Source organism: Gorilla gorilla, chromosome 3 (assembly GCF_029281585.2).
Source record: "Gorilla gorilla gorilla isolate KB3781 chromosome 3, NHGRI_mGorGor1-v2.1_pri, whole genome shotgun sequence".
Classification (NCBI taxonomy): domain Eukaryota; kingdom Metazoa; phylum Chordata; class Mammalia; order Primates; family Hominidae; genus Gorilla; species Gorilla gorilla.
In genome coordinates this window covers 91550209-91568288 of record NC_073227.2, presented here as the reverse complement: position 1 = coordinate 91568288, position 18080 = coordinate 91550209, and the positions used below count along the sequence as shown (strand labels likewise).

The following is an 18080-nucleotide window of genomic DNA, read 5'->3' as shown; positions in this document are numbered from 1 at the left end:
TCATTCTATAACTTTCTAGCCATTAAGTAACCCCTCTTTCCAAAAACACAACTAAAACAACAAAAAAAAAGCCAGGGGAGACATAAAAACCAAAATATTTCCCATCAGCAGCAATATTCTAGGTAACAGTAGAACCATCAAACTGTAGTAGAAATACTGCAGATTCAATTCTCTTTTGTGATTTTTTTAATAAAAAGCATTTTATTTTAATTATTTGCACATAACCAGTTTTGCCTAAAAAATATACCACAGAAAATCTGCTAGTAGTGTTTTTCCAGCCAACAGTTACCTTTAATACTAAGAAGAGAAAACTCATTTCCAGAAATGCAGTGGCTGAGTTGCAATTCAGTTACTCCACCTTTTTCCATGACAACCAGTTTTATGTTATTCTGAAAGTGCAGCTGAGGGCAATGAATTAGAATCTCCCTTATCTACTGATCTCTCTCTCTTTTCTTTTTTTTTTCAGACGGAGTCTCACTCTGTAGCCCAGGCTGGAGTGCAGTGGCGTGATCTTGGCTCACTGCAACCTCTCCGTCCCGGGTTTAAGCTTTTCTCTGGCCTCACCCTCCCAAGTAGCTGGGACAAAGGTGCGTGCCACCACACCCAGGTAATTTTTTGTAATTTTTTAGTAGAGATGGGGTTTCGCCATGTTAGCCAGGATGGTCTCCATCTCCTGACCTCGTGATCCGCCCGCCTCGGCCTCCCAAAGTGCTGGGATTACAGGCATGAGCCACCGCGCCCGGCCTCATCTCTCTTAACACTAAAAAGCCTGGGGGTGGGATGGGAGGATAGACCTAATCCTATCAGCCAATGCTTAGTAGTTCTTTCCTTCATACCTTCATTTTCCATACCTCATGGAAACTGACCTCTCCCTTCTCAGATTGCTCCCAATCATGAAATTTATTTGGAACAAACACCATGATACAAAAGATAGACATTCTACAGGAAACTCTGGTAAATCAATAAACTACAGATAGGATACAGTGCTTTACTTATTGTTAAATAATGGGGTTAATATCCCATCTTGAATAATTATTCTTGGATCTATCATTATCCTATATCAGAAAGCAGATTGGTTTTATTAGAGGTAAAAAATAATATGGAGGCTTAGTTTGATGAAGTCATCATTTATATAGACTGGACACCATTTCACATACTAAGCAAACACTTTGTGATAGATTTCAAGGCATTTTTCATATCTTACTATTCTCCTCCTAATTCTGCCAAACATGCTGGAAAACATATTCACAGAGGTACTCAATAATCTACGAATCTGCTGACTCATCTATAATATTCAATTGTTTCATCATAGAGTTACTACTAAACCACCTCCATCAATCAGAATAGATGTATATGGAGTAAGCAAGTCACCGTGGCATTAGCAGCCTACAACAATTGCGGAAATCTTTCCAGCAAGACTGCAAACCTGTCCAACTGGATTAAAAATGTCAATATGAAATGACTATGGCATATGAACTCAAGAAAAGAAAAAATATGGAGAAGGGTTAAAACAAAGATGACAGGAGATGGTGTAAAGGTGAGTGAAATAAGTAAGAGAAAGCAGCAGCCAGCTGGCCTCTGCATTACCATTATCAGGGTTGGTAAACATCCTACTTGCACTGGAGACTGTCTTCCCAATGTCAGCCAGGGACCGAAGGTTGGATTTCTTGGTTTGATGCCGGTGCTTCCGGAGCAAAGTATAGGTCACCTTATCCTTAAGTTCAGGTTTCAATAGGCCTGTCTCAATCTGATGGTCAACAATCATCTCTGATACAAAAACAAAGCAAAACAAAAGCAAAAAACAAAACTCAGTCACAAGACCACAAAGTTATTTTTTTACTCTAACTTTATGGATGTCATAGCAAGATATTGTTTTCTAAATTTCTAATTTCCCATTTTACGTAAAAGATAAAGACACAGGGTACACAGATATGGGCACTGATGAGAGAGATACAAATATTAGAGTATTCATTTTATGTTTTTTCAGGCCCAGATATGGTGTATTCACATAAGTCAGATTATCCCATAACACAATAAGTCAGTAATTTATATTTTTCAATTAAAAGAGGAAGAGCCAAAAAGTTCATGTACTCATAGAAAATGTATATCAGAAATATAAATGATATTTAAAAACTTAAAAAGAGTATAGAAAATTAAAAGTAATGAGATTGTTGATTTTTAAAATCTATTTTCCCAAATTCTTCTGTAATGTTATATGTACTTAATAATAGAATACAGTCAAGGGAAACAGTATTTAATATCAGGTCATCTGAACACCAGTTAATCCAATGAAAGAAGGATTAAACTACAAAATTATGTTGTAGTCTTTTCTAAGAAAGGAGGCTTATTCTTATTGTTCAGATCCAACTAAAGACTTTCCAGTATATTTCCATTGGGCATTTTAAAGTATAAACTGACTGAAATTTTTAATGAAACTTTAATATCTTAGTCTTACTACCAAAAAAAAGTAAGGTTTCTATTACTCTTTTTTTAGTATGATTTTAACCAGAAAGATGACTGTGTTTCATAGAAATTGCTCATAGGTCACTCTGCTGGAAGGTAAGTTCTTATGCCAATAGAAAATAAGAAACCCTCTTTCTCACAAGTCAGCATGTCAGCAGTATAGCATAAATGAAGCCTGGTGCATTCTACTCTACGTCTACATGACAGGCCAACATTTATCTCCAGCCAGAATGGGGCTGAGGATAAAACATTACAGAATCTGTGCAAGATATGCATTGGTAGGAGTCTGTCTCAAGGTATGCAAGTAGACCTTTTGTCCTCTGCACAGAATGTGAGTAATGGATCCCATGGCTCCCTTTCTGGTACATGGATGCATCTAGCACACACTGATATTTTCCACTTGGGCAAACTTTAGTATATAAATGTAAAGAAACGAACAATAACTATTCTTTTCCAAAAGCCGGCAAGAAAATTGACGGGTACTGGTAGGATAACAGCATCTCCCAAGGATTCCCACTTCTTTGTAAAGAGAAGTTACAGATGTTCAAGGGGTTTTGCTTGGGCATGACTGAATTTCTCTAAAGTCCATCTTCTAAACACTCACAGAATTGGCCTCACAGCCTATAGCTAGAAACTGGCAATTTACACAATGTACTATCAACTGTTTGGAAGCCAAGCAGAGCCTGAATCCAGGATTTTCCATCACATGCCTCACAGAGGTGCCATAACTGTCACATAACATGGGACCACTTGGTAGGGAGTCTGGGCAAGGCAGGAAGAGTTTCTCCCACAGAAATGTTTTGGTTTAGAGTGGTTTTTAGCTCTGAGTATTTTAAACTACACAAACCCCACTCAGCAAAACTATCAGAATTGATCCTGTAATTACAATTAAACCTCTCTTCCACGTAAATAATTAGGTGCCTACAAAACACAACCCCTCTACTTTTCCTTTAAGTCCTTTTAAAGTGGAAAGTCCATTTTACAGAAGAACCAGAAAAACAAACAAACAGTCCCACCATGTCTGCTATGAGTGTTATCAAACTCCTACTCTAATTTCAGGGTTGTAGACTAAAGTGTTTCTTATCTACCCTTCCTGGCGGGGCCTCCCTCTATTCTCACCCTCCCTTGAAATCTCAAACCAATCTTTATGTATGCACAGCCAGTCCTCTGTTACTAATGCCTGGAAATCACCAGTTAGAACAGGTTAAAACATCTGTGTGGCTTTATGCCCTTCATTAAGTTTCCATTAAAACGGCCAACATTATAGGGATCTCTTTAAGTATAAACTACAAAATCATTCAAAGGAAAGTGGGGGCAGTAACATTTCACAGCTACACTGAAATTAAGCCTTCAGTGTTCAAAATCCCACAGACACTACCAATTGGGAGAGAATGTGCCAACACTAGATAGCAGAGCTGAAAGGAACTTCATGGAGCATCAAGTTCAACCTCTTGCTATGCAAATGAGAACACAGGGCCACAGACTGACTTGCCCACAGACATGGACTGATTAGAGGCAAAACTCCCATATAAAACCCGGTTTTCTGACTCTAAGTTTAGATCTTTCCCCATGTCACACAATATTTTTCTTTATTTAAAAACTAAGCTCTAGAGAAAAAAATAATTGATATACGCAGAGCTTTTGCAAACCAAGAGAATGATGGCCATGTGACAGAAGAATGGACAAAGATCACAAACATTCTTAAAAGAAATACAAAGGGCCAAAAATATATAAATAAATATTCAACTTCAAGATTAACTAAGATAATATATGTTTATTATTGAATCAACCTCCATGATGTGAAAGGTATTCAATGGGCAATTCCATTTCTGATGACAATGTTGCAGTATTGACTAGGAATTACAAAAGCTCTGTAATACGTTCCAGGTTATTTAAAAATGAACATGCATTAGTTTTGTGACTAGAAAAAAAGTTATTGCCATTTTGAAAATGTAAAGTTATAAAAAGTAAGAAACAATAGGACCAATACATCTGCCAACATGCACAGCTCAGGAATGCCTTTAAATATAAAAGTGAGACTCCAAAAATAGAGCTACATTTTCCCAATTCACTTCCCATCATGGTAAAATACCTGAAATGGCTTATAATTTTTTTAACTTAAAAGGGGAGGAAAATTCCCATAGATTCGGCTTCATACGTGAATGACACTCTTTAAATGTAGAATTACAATGAGGATACTAATAATAAAGCTATTAAAATAATCTGTGAAAATGATGTTTTATCCTTTATAATACTTAAAAGATAAATTTTTCTATTAACATTCAGAAGGGGTTCTTCGTGAAAAAATCAAGTAGAAGTCCTGAGAAGAATCAAAAATAGGCTGAATTTTTTATGTAAGTGTGAGAAGTAACACCTGCTTAGACAGTCGCGCATCGTGGTGCAGGGCCCTCACATGGTGTGGCGCTGTCTTTGAGCCTGCAGGGTGAGATGCCTCTCAGAGGCAGGCTGGTGAGGGGTAGCAGGTGGACTGCAAAGGAAGATGAAAAGCAGCTATTGTTTGTTTGATATAATCATGCTTGCTATTATTTCTTTTTCTTCTCATTTGTTGATATAAAATTGGGGTGCGGGGGGAGATGCATCTTAAGATTTAGCTGTGCATAATTCTCAACTCAGAAGTATCAGCATGATTTGGGACAAAACAACTCCACCTCACCCACTGCTACAAAAGGATTTTTTAAAAAACAAATAATGACTATAACTTCTCAAGTTACTGTGCCATTGTCTGTCATTTAGATGAAATAAGGGCTCTGTTTTGTTCATGTTTTATCCTCTGTAGGGTTTTGATTAGTTCAGAGGATTAAGATGTTTTTAGCTAGTGACACTCTTTCAAACATGTTCTTCTCCCCACTTCTGGAAATCTGGCCCTCTTCCTCCTCTTTGTTTTACTTATGATGTGTTATTTGTCCCTGAACTGTTTTTCTGTATTATCAGCTCCAGAATGACAGCACTGGCTCTCTGACTGCTTGCCCCAGGAACTGCAGAGCAAACATATTAGTGAGTGATGATACCTCAAAGTGACATAGTAATGTCAAATTTTAACATGTAATGACAATTTTTAAAGTAAATGCATGGAGGTTAGAGAAAAAGTTCACAGCTGATAATAAAAAGTAACGAAAAATTGAAGGGAAACCACAAAATGCTTGGCTAACCTCTCTTACATGTAGTAAGTACCAAAACCTTCTCTCTTTGGCCATTGGCTAAAGACGTTCCAGTATAATCTGGTACTCTCTCTTCTACAACATGAAAACGGTCAGTTAGTTGCTGAAGACCAGAAGCTCCTTAAGATGGCTCTTCCTGGTGATGAAGATCCCAAAGACAGTTTTACAGCAACATCCAAGTGTGTAATTCAACTTTTAACTTTCATCACCCTTGCTGATCAGTTCCAAGCACAGCAGGGATGCTGTTCAACTGTTTCCAGCTCTGTCTACCATACCATTTGGAATCTTGTCTCCCGTTCATGAAGTCACTGAGTGTCTCTCTATCTGACTCATTTCTCTACACTCTGCTAGGTGACATGCAGAAATATCTGGATAAACTATTTATACTGGGATAGACATGTAAGTAGACAGCAAATACATCTGATGATCTTATTTAATGCTCATAACAACCCTGAAAGGTCCACCTTCATCTTCTTTTTATAGATGAGGGAATGAAGACTCCAAAGGAGTTCAGTAACTGGCCTTGCCCATGGTCATACATGCTAATAGGGCTAGACTTTAATTAAAACTCCCCAACATTAAATCCAGCATTCCTTCTTCAACATCACTCTGTATCTCATGGGAATTAATATATGACATCTTCCCATAGAGTAAGTATATTTTAATAGAGGACAAACCCTGAGCACAGTGGCATGAAACCCTAAGTGGGGAAACTTTAGGCAGTAATGATCATCTATGGTAAAAAAAATTGTGTTTTTTTTTAATAAGGGACTCTTCCTGGTGACCCTTATTCTCCTCCTAGACTGCCTATACTCTGCCAAGTCATGATTTTCTTCTCCAGTTTGCCCTACATTTATGCACATTTGATTTATTTTCAACTTGTGTAATTTTTGACATCTTTGCTCCAGGTTAGTTCTTAAGGTCTGAGAATGCAGAAATTATAATTTTCACTCAAAAACTGGATTGATTTTTGCCAATCATTATACTTTTCTGGATAACAATCTTTCTTGCAGCTTTTAATGAATGAAAAAAGACAATGGAACAGATGGCCCAGAAAATCATTCTTTCTGTTTGCTTCTGTTTTTGTAGATGGGTTCCGATCTCCCTGGGTACCATAATCCAAGATCTCTTCTCATATATCAGATTTCCATTTTCAGCTTCACCTGCCTTGTTCAATATGAAAAATGCTATATAAAATTGTTTCCTCCATTATTTTCTAACTACATATGCAGATTTGTACCTATGTTGACATGTACCTTGTCTCATTTACAAAGTGGTAGATTTACAAACCCTGATTTCAAGGCCTAGAACAGTGTCTGGCACATTGTAGAAGCTCATGTACTACTGCTGAATAAATGTATAAAATAACTATTTCTGTCCATCCAGCATCTTTACATAAGTCCTCTCCCTTCTCCACTTGTGTTTTTAGTAGAGGCAGGGGTGGGGGTTTCACCATGTTGGCCAGACTGGTCTCGAACTCCTGACCTCAAATGATCCACCCACCTCGGCCTCCAAAAGTGCTGGGATTACAGGCATGAGCCACCACGCCCAGCGATACTTTTCCTTTTTAGTTATTTTTCATTCTATATGCACAGATTTACATTCACTTTCACTTACTCGCATAAGATTAATATTATAAATGGAGTCTCTTTATTCATCCATCCTTGGTTGTATTGGACTGGAAGTCCAGACACTACATTTCTAGAATTCTTTGATCTTAGACTTGCACTGAGTTTCTCTGGACCTCAGTTTCATCATCTGTAAAGTAGCACTTAAATCATCTGTAAGAAGAGAAGTAGTCTAGTTCCTGGGTTAGGGTTGATTGTAGGCAGAAGTCAAGCCCCTTTAGCTGCATGTGAAGAAAGGCTGGGTGGGACAGGGATCCAGCAAGACATTACGGGTAAGTGATTGAGTCAGGTCACATTGGTGCCAAGCATCATTTGTATCACCACCATCAAAGTCACTGAACCTCATGGTGCAGGGCAGCTTTGGCTTCCTTTGTAGTTAGTACTTTGTGCATTGAATGCTAACTCATCATGCTGAACACCTTGGGCAGACACCACTGCATTCCAAACTGGAGCCATTGTTTCCATTCTCTATCAGTAGCTTGGCCTAAACTGCCGTATAAGCCTTCAGATCTAGGTGTGCCAAAGGTCATGTTTTTTCTTAAAAAGAAGTGCGGGGGCTCCACTTCTTATTCCTAGGAAATTCCATAACCAGGTGAGCACTGGACCTGTAGGGATGGCTGCACTTTTCCAAGGGGCCTGCAGTGTGCCTACCCTGGGATTATGGGGAAGAAGATGTGGATCAAAGACCTGCAGAAGGTGACCAGTGTAACATTCTTGTCTAATTTTAGACTTACTGCAAAGTTTCTTTGTATATCTGTAGACAAAAGGCTTATTATCTATGACATCCATTTCTTTATATTATAGATAATATGAATGCTGCAGCATTTGTGTTGGAAGAATAGATTAGCTGTCAAGTGAGGCATATGTCTGGCTGATGTATATATACTTGGTTCTTTTTCAGAGAGCTTGTTAGTTAGATTTGCAAAGAAGCCCCACACTTTTCATGCATCTGAAGTACATAAGGTACAAGTGGCAGGCACCTGTAATCCCAGCTACTCAGGAGGCTGAAGCAGGAGAATGGCTTGAACCCAGGAGGCAGAGGTTGCAGTGAGCTGAGATTGCGCCACTGCACTCCAGCCTGGGCAACAGAGTGAGAATCTGTCTCAAAAATAATAATAATAATAATAAAATAAAATAAAATAATTGAAAAGCATAGGGAAAGGATTGAGAAGCAAAGCTAGAAGGAAATATTCCAAAATGCCAACAATGACCAGAGGAAGATGTTATGGAAGATAGTTTACTATTTTCTTCATATTTGTGTATTTTTCAGATTTTCTTGCAATAAATCATACTAATGTTATAATGCAAAAAGAGAGAATAAATGTTATAAAACATTTAACTCTGCTTACAGTACTAGTCATCTGCCTTGATGGAGACATGTGGCTAGGGAAAGCCGAAAAAAATAATATAAAATTAAAACAGCATACTTACCCACCAACTGTGGGAGAGAAGAAGCCTCCCGATCAAGCATGATGGATCCTTTCTCCATACATGTCCTCAGCTCAAATAAACTATGAAGGGACAATGTGGCCACATGGGGCTTGCTCCATCTTTCCCCACCCTGTTCCACTTTTTCTTCAAACTTGATCCACCTAGGAAGATGAGATTAGTGAAGAGCAATTAAAAGTGTTCTAACTTCCTCTAGAAATAGCAGTCTCAACCCCTCCATCTTCACCCCTTCCAGCACTTCCAAAATGTCTCTTTTTGTGGAGTATTAATAGCTTATTAGATCATTAATTACATAATCTTCATAAACACACCCAAAGAGAAGCTCTAGACTGCTCCTTTCCCTGAAGTTAGAGAAGAAAAAAGCAAAGCAAGAGAAGCCAAAGCATCCTTGGTTTTATATCTGCCTATATGTAACCATGAGATCCTTAAGACCAATTATTTAACTAAATTTTTTAATAAGGTAGAAAAATATGCATTTCAAAATTCTCCATGTGGGTACAGCCTACAGTGCATAAAAATAGCCACCACTGTGAGGATTCTGTTGTGATTTCACGAGGCAAGTTTAAATAAGGTGAAATATCAGTGATGAACCAATATTTATCGCAGACATAAAAAACATGATGTGTGAAGTGGCAAGATGAATGTAAAATTTCATTTTATTGATGCTTAAGGAAGACCAGCACGTTTTGTTGTGTCTTCCTTTAATATACATATCTCAGCTGATGCATATTCCCCTCTTATTGTGATTTTAAAAGCTTTACCCTTCAAGTCTGGTTCCATGTGTGTTTAAATACACACAAGCTCAGTGAACAACAGATTATTCTGATAATACGAGATCTCCTATTAACCTTAGCGATGGAACAACCCTCTTTTCTAGCTTCTGCTTTCTAAGACTCCTAGACATTTTGATAACTTAGCAATATATAGCAATAAAAAACCTTAATGGAAATGAGAGCAAAACACATTTGACAGACTTTATATCCCACATATTACACAGACACTTCCTACACTGTTAAAGGAAAATGGGAAAGCATCATCGTTTTGCTATTCATCATGATACTAACAAAAAGGCTTCTTTCACTTTAAACCTTCTGAGAGATATTGAAAGAGATAAAGATGGAATAAAAATTGTTTTTCTACATTCTTCACCCAAAGGCTTAATGATTGAAAAATGTTTTCCTAGAGAAAGCTAAACGCTCACCTAACTCACTAAAGATGAGAACAAAGGGCAGAGATCAGAGGAAGCTCTACATAGGGTATTATTTATAGACCTCTTACCACCCCCAGAGGAGGGGGAAAAAAACACATTAGTAGACCAGGAGTGAAAATAGATCAAGCGATCAGCCCACAATGTCAAAGAAAATTTAGAATTTTAATCAAGCCCAGCACCCATATGTTTCAGAAGTATTTTAGCCGTATCTAAAGACTTTCCCCCCATGTGCCTCTCAGGAAGGCTCTCACAGCCAGGCAACTCCCATGTTAATGGTAACCTTGTATCAACCTTACCCACAATTCTAAGACCCTCCTTCTTCTCCCTGTATCTTCCCCAAAAATGCAGAAAGGGAGATTTTTACTGTTTACCTCATGGTTAAAAAGTCAACGATAGCACCAAAGAAGTTCTGAAACTTCAGAACTGGACTTGGTTTATTTCTAGAAAAGTAGCTGTGACACATTCCAAAACAGAATGAAAGACTTCTAGTGTGTGTGTGTGTGTGTGTGTGTGACTAAATTAGTATTTCTTCACTTTGATTCAAGTTAGACCAGAGAAATAAAAGGAACTGGGAGAAAAAAATGACAATTTTATATCACACTCAAAGAATTCTATGGGTTTAACCAAAACTGTAAAAGGTAATAAGGTGATTAGAGTTATTTTGAGACTAATTTATTTTTGATGGAGAATGTTACATTGGTTAACTTTAGGTATATCATCTTTTCATGCTTGCTCATAGAATCGCTAAGCATGTTTGTTGGTAATAGGCATATGAATCATATTTATATATGATGCTATAATTTATTGCTCAAGATAAGACTCTAGAAAAAGGAAGATATCATCATATATGAAAGCAAGTCAGAGTTATCTAGAATTATGTCCTCTATCTATAAAGAGTGTAATGACTCCTTGATTTCTCTTGAATTCCTAACAGTATGCTTATTTTCTGAGGGATAGAATATTTGGTCATAGAATTTAAGCCCAAGATGAATGACACAGGGCAGCTAGAAGCCCCGCAAAGGGGAGTGTTTTGCAAGGCCTTTACTTCCCTCTTATCTTTCCTAAATGAGCCCCCACTTCTATCAGCTGCCAACAGCCTGTACTGCCAATTCTATTACTTAAAAAAAAACTAAGCCTCACTTATATACAGTAGTTCTTTTCTGCCATCATCCTCTCTATGGTCTGAATGTCTATGTCCCCACAAAATTCATATATTGAAATCCTATCCCCCAAGGGAATGGTATAAGGAGATGGGCCCTTTGGGAGGTGATTAGATGGATTAATGACTTTATAAAAGAGTCCCCAGACAGCTATCTAGCCCCTTCCACCATGTAAAGACACAATGATATGGTGCCATGTGTGAGAAAGCAGGCTCTCATCAGACATTGAATCTGACAATGTCTTGATCTTGGACCTCCCAGCCTCCAGAACTATAAGAACTAAATTTCTGTTGTCTGTAAGCTACCCAGTCTATGGTATTTTGTTATAGCAGCCTGAATAGGCTCAGACAATCCTCAACTGTCCAAATAATATAAGTTTAATAAGATTTTATCTAAAAAGAAAAAGAAGCAAAACCATTGCAGTTCTTTGTGGTCCATCTTTTATTTATTCCTCTCCATAGTTTATATTGTAGGCAACCTGGTTAGACTTAAATATGACTTTGAATACATTTAAAAAGTGCATTTGCAAAACATAAATCCAAACTAGAGTGGATTTATGAAATAGTATTACTCACCCTTCTGGATTACACCAGCTCTTTAGGTCAAGATTTAACCATAAAGGAATGGAAATATAAATTCTCAAAACTAGCCAGTTCCTTAAAATCTGTATTTATAAGGGATAAATATTATCTCATAGCTCAGTTTAGCATTTATTTTACTATAAGTTCAGTAAATATTGAATATTTTGATGATGTCACATTACAGCACAGCTTACAGCATAAGGAGAACTCTGGAAAAATGCCTATTAAATTCCTTTAAAATGTATTGCTCTAATTGTTTAAGGAACTGATTATACTTCCAACAAATGCATTTGGACATAAACTACTGGCTTTCCCGTTTAAACAGATCATTTTCAGGTAGTTTCATTCCAGAAATGGCACATGCTTTGTCTAGCCTCCTCGCATATCAAGGACAAATTTGGATTTAGAAAAAAAAAAACAAAAACTGAAAACTACTCAGTTCAAATCAGAGCCCATTAAAGAAAAGGCTAAGGCAAAAGTACCAAAGTTCACCCTATTCAAGTGCCAATGAATCTGCAAAGGTGCTTTAGAACCATGCAATTACGTTTAAAAAAAAAAAAAAAAACAGACTTTTTACTGTAGAGTATACTAAAAGCCACTATCTCCCCTTCATAATAACTATGAATAACTACGTATTTGCAATAAGTTTCCCACTTTCTTTTTGCTTCAGTACTAGACATGTTACAGAAAAATTTGTTTCAGAAGCAGGCTTTTTAAATACTTGCAATTACAAAACCGTTTTAACCTTGGAGGAGGGGTTTATTAGGTGAAGTTTATTCCAAGGTCTTAGAAGAATAATGATAAAATACTTTGCAGTTTAAGACATTTTCAGTGACTGCCAAACAAACAACATTTCATTCGTTTGTTGAAGAAAAAAAAGACCCACTGGGAATCACTGAATTTTGCAACTTTCCAATCATATGATTAAATATAATTAAGAAAAAAACAAGACCTCTAACTTAATAACATATCAGTTGTACAGTGGAAAACAGACATGACCTTTACACTAAATAAATTCCAACTACGTACAACTATTGAAATGATGATAGATGTCTTGCTAACTAACAAGTGCCTTATCACCCTAAAAGAAGCCAACGCTAGTGTGTACCTGGGAAAAATGAGGTTTTTAAGGAGAATTCTTAAAATTCTAGATCCACTATTAAAGTTATTGTACACAACTACATGGACATAACTATATATGATTACATAGATGATTAAATTCCTTGAGTATTTTTCTTAAGAAAAATTAACTTGGCCTGAAATAGAATTTCCCAAAGTAATTCAGTAGAGAAAAGACAGAGAAGTCAGTGTAGACTGGGAGAGAGCAGTCTTTGCCCAAACCCACAGTATAAGTGCACATGTTGGTGCTTAATGGCCATGCCCTTAAATCAGGTACTTCAGAGGTGGCTCAGGTAAATGTGCCAAGCAGAAACACAAGTGGGTGTACATTTGTGGTGTCCAGTTGGAAGTAAAACATCAATACCCCTTTCCTTTGTTGGCTTGTGTTTGTTGAAACTTGTGATGGCTTTCCTTTATACCCAAGTTTGGCAGCACAGTTTGAATTACGCTGGGGGAGTTATCTTTAACAAACATTCATACAACAGTGGTTAAGTCCAGCACTGTCCATCTGAAAATTCACTGAAGAGAAACTGACAGCTAATAATCATTTTTGCAGAGATATCCCTACTCAAATGAATAAAGAATTTGGGCAGGGAAAAAAAAGTCCCTTTCTCCTGACTTTGGGCCATCATCAAACTTGGATCATGAATTATTCTTTTATCAGTTTGCTTTATGAACCCATTAGCTGACACCTAGTCACCTAGACATTCTTAATGGAAGCACAGGCTTCTTCACCAATTCCAAACGATTTTTCAGGTCTGATAAGTCTACCCTTTTTACCATATTCAACTTGTGCTCTATTTTGGAAGAACCACTGAAAATTCAAAGTTCTAACTTTTAGGAAAGGGAAGAACAGGTAAAGGACGTAAAAGGGATGGTGATAGAGTTGAGAGTTACTTTAAACTTCATATAAATAAATACTTAATCTTGTTCATAGTATAACTACTGTGCTTTCCATGACTTAAAAGGGGACATCTCCCCCTATTATTGAAACAATTCTCATTTTTTTAGGCACAGGGCCAACCTGAAACTCCTGAAGTAGTACTACAGCCATAATAATGCTGATGCATTATTATCCTGATCCTACAAGAATATCCTAAACTGAACTTCAGATCTACTCTGCCTACAGATTTCCTCATCTCAATAATGTGTAGGAAATCATTAGCCATCTCAATAATATGTAAGAAATCATTAGCCAACTGAAAAGTATAGGTCTTAAAAGAGAAAGAAGGATGATATTGAGTTCTGTGGGCTGTAGATTTATAATAGAACCTACATGGAGCTGGAGAAGTCCGAAGAGTTAGCTCTCTATGAAATAAAATAGGCTATCAATTGCGGCTTTCACAGAAAATCAAAATATTATCAATTTATAAGTTGGCCAGAAAAAGATTCATGTCACATCTTCATATGTAAAATGGATTCCTTCTAAGCATTAAACTTTTATTAGTCTGGTAGGTCTGAGGGCTTTTAATGGGGGGAAAAAACTATCATATCTGGAAACTAGACATCACAAATGGGAGTCAAAAATTACTGCAAAAACATTCTGAAAGCAGGGTATGTCCCAGGTAGTAAAGGTTACTGAAAAGCTGAATATTTCCAGAAGCATATTCACTCCACGCCTCTCCAAAGAATGTAGGTGGAGCAGCAAACCAAGAATCAAGGTTCTATTTCTCTATTCATTGATTCTATTAACCAGTCTTTGTTGAGCACGACCTGTGTGCCAGGTAGTTTCAGGCACTAGGAATACAGTGGCAAAACACCTGAAAATTTCTGCCCTCACAGAGCTTTAATTCTATTGGGAAGAGACAATAACAAGATATATGGTATGCTAAATGATGACAGGTGCTAAGGACAAAAATAATGAAAGATGAGGGATAGGAAGCATTGGGGGAAGGTTTCAATTATAGATAGGACAACCACTAAGCAGGTAATATCTGAATAAAGACCTGAAGGAGATGAGGACATGGGCCATGCAGATAACTGTGGGGGTTCAGGGAAGACAGAACATTTCAGACAGAGGGAACAACAAGTCCAAAGTTCCTGACAGATTAGCATGACTGGCCAGTGAGGCTCAAGCAGAGTGAAGCAGAGGAAATGAAAAGGAAGACAAGGTCAAAGAGATTATGGCAGATAATTCATAAAGGAAGTAAGAGCAGATGCAAAGAGATCAACTAATTAGGAGCCATCTGCAGCAATCTCAGTGAGAAATGATGGGATGAACTAGAGTTGTAGCAGTACTGAATGTGAGATGTAGTGAGATCTCTGAATATGTGAATATCTTTAAAGGTAAAACAGAATTTGCCAATTGGTCAGATATTGGGTGTAGAGAAAGACAGGAATCAAGGAAGACTCCAATGTTTCTGGCTCAAGAACTAAAAGAATGGAATTGTCTATTGAGATGAGGAAATCTTTAGGAAGAGTAGATCTGAAGTTCAGTTTTAGACATGTCAATTTTGAGAATCCTATTAGCCCTCCGATTAGTTGATTCCAATTAAATAAGGAATTATATCCGTGCTTTTATAAATGCAGATATCATCAATATATTAATGAAATAGTTTGAAACTTTAAACATAGGTCCACTTCTAAGCCTTATAATGGCATTCTGGGTACCTTGGGTCTTTCATTCCACAGCTGTTTATCAGTCAGAAAGAGAAGAATTATACAGAACCCTGATTTGGTCAATTAATATTTCTAAGAAAGTATTATATTCAGAACAGTTGTGTCGAAGGCAATCAGTTCTCAACCAATCACACGTTAAACAAATGTTTATTAAGAGCCTATTATGAATCAGACACTGCCAGGAACTAGAAATATGATAGTGAACAGACATGGTAGTCTCTGTCTGCAGATAAATTAATGTAATGAGGGAGACCATATGAAAACAATAATATCACATACATAATGAATTAATCGACAGCAATTATGGTAAGCCCTATAAAGAGAAGTTATGCAGCGTTGACATGACACACGATACACTCCCAACACTCTTCCTCTCCAGCAGTAGGGTGTCTTGGGGACAGACTACATCAGCAAAATGGCACACGTGCTCCCAAGGAAATAACGTCTCTAAGGATGGTAAAGTATTCAAAACCATCTTAATCTTTAAAAATCTTGAGTGAAAATCCTATGCTCCTATCATTCAATGTTGAATTACCTATACAATGAACTATAATCTCTCTACCTTTCTGGGACCAGGGATTATGTAAAATAAGGTATGGTCTGCATTTGACTGAAATGAAAAACAGAAAACTACACCTGAATTATACTCTATGATAACAACTCACAAAGAACTTCAAGATGAAAATAAGAAAGTCAAAGTAGTCTTAGCTGAGTGTAGCAGTATACACACAGGAATTAAATTTTAGAGCTATGAAATATATATAATGTTAGGGAGGAGGCAACTCAATACGACCTTCATCTGATAAAAAAGAAATTCAAGCTCAGAAAGACTACATGACTTGCTCAAAGTGAAACAGCTAGTGAGCAGCAAAGCCAAGACTAGACCAAAATCTCCCAACACTTCAGGCTGCACCAGGACAATTCTCACACTGTATTTTTCTATCAGAAAGAAGGAAAAGAAAGAATGAAACAGATTCACTAGTAAAAAGTTTTTGCTTTGGAAGCCTTCTTTTGGAGGATGTTTTAGGAACTAAAATTTTACTTTACAGAGGATTTTTTTCTATACAGGTTATTGGTTCTGAGAGAGGGGAACAAGAAACAGTTGATGTATCCTGGGAGGAAGCCCCAAAAGAGCAAAGAATGAAAAGCTTCAAGAGAAAGTATTACAGATGAGGAGTGGAAATGTGTTATGAAAGCTTTTTTAATTAGAAGAAGAAAATATTAAGTAGCTATCAAACAGAAGAGTTAAACAATCACACCCACTATAGATATCTATTAGAAAGAGAATTACCCAGTAAATTGAAAATAAAGTATTTAAAAATTAGCTCTCTTTCCTTAATACTACTGTTAGGGCGAGGAGTAAAGCCGAATTACTTTATTTCTGGGCATTGTTTAAGTTATGAAAGATAAGAAATTCTCCATCAGTTCTAAACATTTTTAAAGCAGTTGTTTCTGCAAGACTAAGCTACCTAGAAACTCTTGGTGAGGAATAAAAACTTCTCCCCCATTATCAAATAAATTAATTTATGAAGCTTCTCCAGTATTAAAAATCCCAAAGGGCTAAAGACATTCAATATTACTTAAAATTGTGGAAATAAAAATAAATCCATAAGCCTATAAAGCATAAGCCTAAGTAACTAAACTACAAAAAATCCAAATCCAATTAACTTCATAAACACTTGATTACAAGTGGTATGATGTAAGAAATTTTAAAGTATGCCTCAGAAAATAAAAATTCTCCCTCTAACTCTTAAAAGAATCTTCATCCATAAAGGGAAAGGCTATTGGCTTATTGCTCCTTTATAGCTCATCTGCTCTAATTGATTAAAGTGATTTTTAAAAATATTTTCTTTCTGACTCTAGAATTTCTTTCTAAGTCTATCTAGAAAAAATAGCAGCCATAAATACTTTTTTCCATCTATAACCACAGAAGAAGACTTTCATCTATCTTTGCTTTGTTTTTCTTAAACTCAAAGCTGGGATAATGATTTGGTTTCCCTTATTCTCATATTGTAAGATATTATATTAAACTTACTTCAAACCTTTTAATAAGATAGAGATCTATGTAAGATCCTCATTTGCTCACTGCTATATTCATGGTACCTAAAACAGTGCCTGACATAAACTATTCATTCAAATAACACTGGTTGAGTTGAATTGATTGGAATTAAATTACAGACTATAAGAGGTTTATCTTAACATTATCTTGTTTATGAAAGTGAAATACATTGGAATCAGCACATAATGATGACAATGAGAGACCAACAACTGCATTATAATCAAAGTCTTTGTATTACATAATTGCCTTATGTCACAGAAGATTCACCTGGAGAATATCTCTGAATCTGTATGTAAAAGAAAAGCTCCGTTATGAGATTAATGAAACCCCAGGTATTTGTGTAATGCTTAACAATTTACAAAGCATTTTCATACATATACATATACACATGTATGTATATAAATGTGTGACATTATAAATACATTGTATACTATATTTATGTATAATATATGTTTTATATACCATACATATATAATATGTAATAGGCATTATTATCCACTCTTTATTGATAATGAGACCAAAGCTCTAGGAAATCGAGTGTCTTGTCGCTAAGAGGCAACAGAGTCAAAGTAAACTCGGGCCTCTAAACTCCAAACTCAGATGAACCTTCTAC

At 36.5% G+C, this 18080-nt stretch overlaps 1 protein-coding gene across 3 annotated transcripts in view; it reads right to left on the bottom strand.

Annotated features, from left to right (window-relative positions):
• Positions 1–18080, bottom strand: part of SLC4A4 (solute carrier family 4 member 4) — a 388838-nt gene that overhangs the window by 215552 nt on the left and 155206 nt on the right. For all 3 annotated transcript variants that reach the window (XM_004038792.5, XM_031010225.3, XM_019025724.4), the window contains exons 5-6: positions 8702–8862; positions 1588–1767 (exon numbers count right to left, since the gene is read on the bottom strand). In XM_004038792.5, the coding sequence (XP_004038840.3) occupies positions 1588–1767; positions 8702–8862 (341 nt within the window). The remainder of the gene's footprint in view (positions 1–1587; positions 1768–8701; positions 8863–18080) is intronic.